The following is a 6,522-nucleotide window of genomic DNA, read 5'->3' as shown; positions in this document are numbered from 1 at the left end:
TGCATTTAGGGTTACCAAAATATGAATCATAAATACTAGAACCATGCTTATTGTTTATTAACTAAGTTCAAAACTTCATGATTCCATACGTGATTCCATAGCTTAATTTGCCATTTTTCTAAATTTATGCAATCCAAATCTAAATTTCCAAACAATTATCTAAAACGTGACAACAAGGTTGCGTTACGACAAAATGAATCATAACTTTTTTTCATGGTGTATTTTCGTAGCAAAAACACATGTTTTACGGATTCATGATTCATTTAGCTAGTTATAGGTATCGGATTTTCTCCCGTTTTGTGAAGAGATTCCTGAAGAGGTCTCGTGAGTTATTTTGGAAGCAAATGAAGGAAAGTTAATAGATAGAATCTCGGTAGGAGCTTTTGGAGAAATCTTTTACAGAAATTTCGATCCAACATCCAGGAAAAACTCCGGGATAAATTCAAGGAGGAACTCCAACAAAAATGTCGGTAGAAGTTCCTGGATATTTCCGACTCTGAATTTCCGAGTAGGGATTTTGTACGAAATCACGAAAGAATTCGGAGAAGTAATCCCGGAAGAAATACGAAGAAAGAATTTGTAAGAGAATTTCGAAAAAAATATAGGATTTCAGAGAGAATCCTGAGTAGAAATGTTTAGGAGAATATCTGAAGAAGTCGTTCTCATTGGAAGAATTCACTGATATTAGTCAACGCGATAATTTATTTCATTACCCATAATTTCGATTGCAGATTTCTTCCACCAACTGATCGATCCAATCCATGTGATTCTTTCGCCGATTACGTCGTCTTCTACGACCCGCCTGGCTCACTTTGTATCTATCCTTTGCTAACTCGGGAAACGGCCGTATCGGTGGCTTATACGGTACGAATTTCGAAATCCTGTATTCTTTCGGCTTGTCGTACAACATTTCTTTCAATTGCCACTTGACAGCTTTCGGCTCACTTGGCTTTGCATCGACTGCGGGCAATGATTCTTGGCTTGGTTTCTTCTCTCGTTTCATCTCTTTATCTTCTTTGTGCAATCCCTTAATGTACATCCTTATCGGACTCTGTTCCGATTCGTGGACCACCCTCGGTAGGCGAGGAATTTTCACCTGCGGTAACTTCAGCTTCTCCAATTTTGTGCACCGACCTATCCAACGTGCCCACTCCAGTCGCGTCATACAAGTATGCACGATTGGTTCTTCTTCTACTTCTGATAACTTCTCCTCATCTTCTTCCACTTCCGACTCTTCCGTTTCACTCTTGTGGTCCTCGGCTCGAAATTTTCGCAGCTCTAGATCCTTCTCTGGAACGTCGATCTCCAAGCCAGCTTTCTTGTAATGGTCATCCACCAGCAAGGCTTCATCGAGCAGTTCCCTTCGACCTCGCATCAGCTCATCCGTATACTTTTCAAATTGAACCGTCGTCTGGGGAAGCTCCTTCGGTTCCCGCTTCATCGAAAGCTTGATCTCCTCCAAGCGATCAGCTAGCTGCTGCCGAAATTCATGCTTCTTCAAATTCAAATAATCTTGCTTCGGAAGGTTTTTCAAAGCTTCCTCTTCATCCAATGGTTCCGGTGATTGTTCCCGCTCGGCTTTATCCTCTCTCTCCTGTTGCTCCTTTGCCTCGTACTTGCTCCACATGTGCTCTCGAATACGGTCCATGTAAGACTGCTCATGTTCCTGTAACTGCAGTTTATCCTCTTCGTGCACAATCTCCGTTGGTTTGTATTCATCGACTGACTCGCTTGGTTCGACAACCACTATTTCTTCTTTCTTCCCTAGAAAATCCTCTTCTAGCGATTCCTCCGATTCCACTGTACTTTCCGACGAGATCTCCCATGACTCCACCTCTTCCGGTAGCCTGTTCTTCTCTTCCAAGTAATCTTCGTACTGTCGTAGCTTGAACAGTTCCTTCCGGGCTTGAAAGAATGATCGCTTGCATTGCTTCAGCAGTTCATTCCGCTTCGGTTGCTGCTGGAACGCGCTCCAGCTCATCTCCAACAGATCCCCATCCGACTCGGATGTCTCGCTCGAACTGCTTGCATCGGAGTTGACATTGTCTGCAAGGATCACGCTTTTCACGGCTTCCACGGCAACTTCCTCGATTTCCGGTGATTTCCTTTGGAGGCAAACATTCGTCTTCGGTTGTTCTGTGATGGAAAAGGCACCGGTATCCGTCACACGCTTGTGGAAGATTTCGTCTACGTGAGTTCGCTTCCGGAATGGGTCCGGTTTGGGTGAGTGGCATGGTTTGCGAGGCGGGACACCTAGACCTCCGAGTTCGCTCAGGTACGGTTGAAGTGTTTTGAACGGGGCGTCAAAGTTTCGGGAATCGTAAGGACGGTTCGGTGCTGGAGCTTCGCGGTCCCATTTCAATCGAGGTGGGACCGTAGAGCAGGTGGTTTCACGCTGTGGGACATTGAGGATCTTGGAAACTGATTGAGATGATGTTGCACTGGAAGAGGTTATGGATGAGGCCGAGTTCGATGATGAACCGATTGATGTCCGCTCGCTTGGGAATGATCTGTACAGACTGGGGTAGGAGTCGGTGCTCTCGGCTGTGGACGTGGAGCCGGATCCGCGGGATGACATGTTTACAGAGGTCGTTGGTTGGCAGGAGTCTTAGGACAGGACTACTGGGATTGTGTACATTTCATTCTTAGAAAAAAAATAAATACAAGCAAAAAGCCCTCAAAAAAGGACCTCCCAGTCCAAATGGTTCCACACACTATCATGGTGTTCGCTGGCCAACTTTTAGCATTTCTAGAGTACCTTTGATGAAATTACCAGAAAATGGAAACTTCTAAGACTCATTAATGTCATCCAACAACATTCAGTCAAACACAAGGCCAAACAGTTCATCATTGGATTTCAGAAGGGTCTCAGATTAAACATTCTGAATCAGATTGAGCCCTTGTACGTTGCAATGTTACATTTAAGGGGCGTTTCTGAAAAAAAAAAATCAGTGAGCTCTGGGGCCATACCTTAAACCCACTGATACCTCTCGAACGCCAATGAAACCCTGTAGAACCCTTTGAGAGCCCCTTCTACCTCTCGAGTTCATTTGAAATTCTTTGAATTCTACTGAGACCCCCTTAATCCTCTGAGTACGCCAGAATCGTCACTGAACCCTCTTGAGACCTTCTGCAAACTCCCTGAAACCCTGTGAGACTCCATGCAACGTCTTAGAAATCCTCTAATCTAATCCTCCTCTGGAAACCCTATGAAACCGCCCAAGATGTTTTACAACCCCGTAAAGCGCCATTGAAAACCCCCCGAATTCTCTTAAAACTCCCTGAAATGTACGTAGTTTGCTTCGAAACGTCCTGAAACTTCTTTGAATCCCTATGAAATTCCCCGGAAACCTCCTGAAACACCCATAAAACCCACGAAATTCCTTCTTTCATAGATTTTGAACATTTAGAAGCAGGCTTTGCCCCAGTGAGTACGTTACGGCAAAGAAGAAGAAGGTAAAGAGGAAGACACACCTAACTAATCAGTTAGGTATAAACTTAAAGTCATAAGCGAGGTAAAACTGGATTTCAAAATCACAAATGAAATATTTGATGTAATCTCATATTAATTCACAGTGACCTATAGAAGTCTTCCCTGCACCGAACACGACATCAAAAAGTCACAGCTATAAAACACGGCTAATCCGTCGATCGAAACAAATTGGCATGCGAATTGGGCTTATATTCCAGTTTTCTTTACGACGACGCCAGCCTGATCAGTATCTTCTTCCCAATCAAGCCTAGCAACCGGACAGAAACCGGAGGAAAAAGACCAATAAAATTAAGCCACAATAAAAAAAAGTCTGGAAATTGCATTCTCCTTGGCCACAGCTATTTAAGCTTAAGCTCTCCCGGCGTACATAATCTGAAACCATGTTTTGACACGTGAGCAGCCGCGCAAATAAGCTTAAATCCGACGAAGGGCTTATATACGTCAAGTCGACATTTTTCGATGTGGGTATAATTCCACCCGCAGCAGCCTCACGAGTTGTTATGGTGATGAGCGAAATGCTGATTAAATGACTCTTTTTGTTCCATGGAAGGTGCGGGCAGAAAAACCGAAAAAAAAACTGTCTGTGACGAATCAAGGCGTGTAGACGCAAACAGGTCGTAAAATTTGACGGTTGGTTGTGCCAACTTCGTGGCTGCTGATTGCGGGACATATTTCTCCTTTTTTTTTCTTGTTGAAGAGGTTGGTGACGACACGATGGTATGGCGACTCGGTTATGGGATTAATTGCGTCCACTCACCGAAAAATGCGTCACAGTTAAGGGTCTCAAAAGGGTCACACTACATTAAGCTAGAGAGGGGAATCGACGGCAGAGGGAAGAATCATAATTTTGATTACGGAGAGTCACGCTAGCGAAAGCAGTGGACCCGAAAATGCACATGGGCGTTACTGAGGGACCTGGGATTTTGCAAGCAACATAGTATGTACACTAGTGTGGGACACCAAAATACATTTTACTCCTGTACACTTTTTGAGTTCCATTTTGGCCCCATATCAACTGTGCAAAATTTCAGCTCGATCGGAGAAACTATATTTTAGCGCCAGCCGTTTTAAATTTTCATACGATTTACTATGAGGAAAATCACTTTTTTAAAGAAAAATCACCACAGGTTGCCCCTTAGCCCCTAAAAATATATTGATGAATGATTTCTGTTGGAAATTTTACGAGGAACAAACCCTCTGAGGACCGCAAAGCGATCGAAGGCATGTGGAAAAAGTTATTCACTGAAAACTGAATGACATGCCCACGCTGTTTAACACGTAAGGAATAACAATAAATAATAAAATCTCGTCATTTTATCGATCGGGTAAGGCTTAATAACTTTTTCCACGAATGTCGCATCGCTTTGCGGTCTTCGGTGGTCTGATTCCTCGTGAAGTTATCTAAAGAAATCATTCAACGTCTTATTTTTAGGGATCAATGGTTGACCTCAAGCGATTTTTCTTTGAAGAGGTAAATTTTCCCCATAGTAAATCGTATGAAAAACTAAGAATGGTGGGCGCTAAAATATAGTTTCTTTGATCGATCTGAAATTTTGCACAGTTGATATGGGACCAAAATGGAGCTCAAAAAGTATACAGGAGTTGGAGTTTTTCCATGTTTTATATTTTCCCATATAAACCGTGTACCAGGCTAATGTACACCAATGTTAAGCGCAGTTTCGAGTTCAAAAGGAATCGCTCAAGAAACTTCTTGAGCGATTCCTGGCAGAAACTTTCTACGGTGACTGCCATTTGAATTGTCATTTCTTCGCAACTGCTTACTGTGATGGAGTAAAACGCATTGTGTAAAATCCCCACAATGATGCACATTACGTTATTATGAAAATATGCTTCAAGAATTATTATCAAATTATTTTTGAAATGATTATTTTTGCATGCAAAGGAATAGCATCTTTAAAAACTGTCTGTTTTTCTACATACAGGGGGTGGCCAAACTGTTTGGGATAGGCAACTTTTGTTTCTCTCACAAGAAAGTTCAACAACCTCAACCTTTAATAGAATACATAAAAAATTCTCAAATTTTGACTGTTTATCAATCTATTATATGAGCATCATTGGTACAAATTTGAGCTCGATTGGTTAATCTTTCGTAACCGTTCTCATAAAACACTTTTTTAGACAACTAATTTTTGAACTGTCATATCTCGGAAACCAGTGAACCGAATTGAATGAAATTTTGAACGTTCATCAGCAATATACTGATTTGTGCCAATGATGCACCAGGTTTACTATGTATACAATGTACTTATAAGTCTTGCTTAAGAAATGAACCAGCCTAGGGCAGAAAATCTCTCTAATAAAGTAATAATAACAATTATAAGTCTTGGACATCACTTTTTTTCTTACAAGCATTGGTTCACTATGCTGTCTTAGAAAAAGTTGTTGGGCGTAGGATTCCCTATAATAATGACAAAAATAGTTGTGTTTTAACGCTTCTACTGAAACTGAAACCAAGACTGAAACTATGTAATTTTTGCATATACTTCTTGCGTTTTTTCATATAAATTTCAAATTCATCAAGCGTACTCTTAGATCTTATTGATCCCACTCAAATGTTCACTATAACTTATGAGGGTCTTAAACAGCAAATTAAGGTGGCAACACTCAGGATATTTGAAAGGAAGTTTTGAATTTGTCCGAAGGAGTTTTGAATTTTCCTAAAAATCTTTGGGCCACCCTATTGCTCAAGCTGGAATGTTTGTCTACTTTCAGCTATTTCTCGGTTATCTTCCAAACCGTCTACTTAGTTTTTGTAGGTAACAAGCATACGTAGCCTATCTCCCAACTATAATGAAAAAAATCAGCTTCATAGCGTGCTGGCTCAATCGCACAAATATTTTTTTTCTAATGTTGTCGGCATATAAATGCTTTTCCAAATTTATGGAGTATAGTTTTCGATTGGCATTCATGACAATGATGCTGCTGGAGCTCCTAGTCTAGTCTACACATACACAGCCATTCATTGAAAGAATCCTGGAAAATGATAGAATTGACCATCCATCAATGTT

The 6,522-nt window shown here is 41.4% G+C and overlaps 1 protein-coding gene across 1 annotated transcript; it reads right to left on the bottom strand.

Moving 5' to 3' along the window:
- Positions 1–709: 709 nt before the first annotated feature.
- Positions 710–2,578, bottom strand: LOC109432260 (probable serine/threonine-protein kinase kinX). Its single transcript, XM_019708592.3, has one exon. It carries the CDS (start codon positions 2,576–2,578, stop codon positions 710–712), a length of 1,869 nt encoding a protein of 622 aa, XP_019564137.3.
- Positions 2,579–6,522: the final 3,944 nt, after the last annotated feature.

The sequence above is a fragment of the Aedes albopictus genome, chromosome 3 (assembly GCF_035046485.1).
Source record: "Aedes albopictus strain Foshan chromosome 3, AalbF5, whole genome shotgun sequence".
NCBI classification, from domain to species: Eukaryota; Metazoa; Arthropoda; class Insecta; order Diptera; family Culicidae; genus Aedes; species Aedes albopictus.
This window is presented reverse-complemented; position numbering and strand designations above follow the sequence as displayed.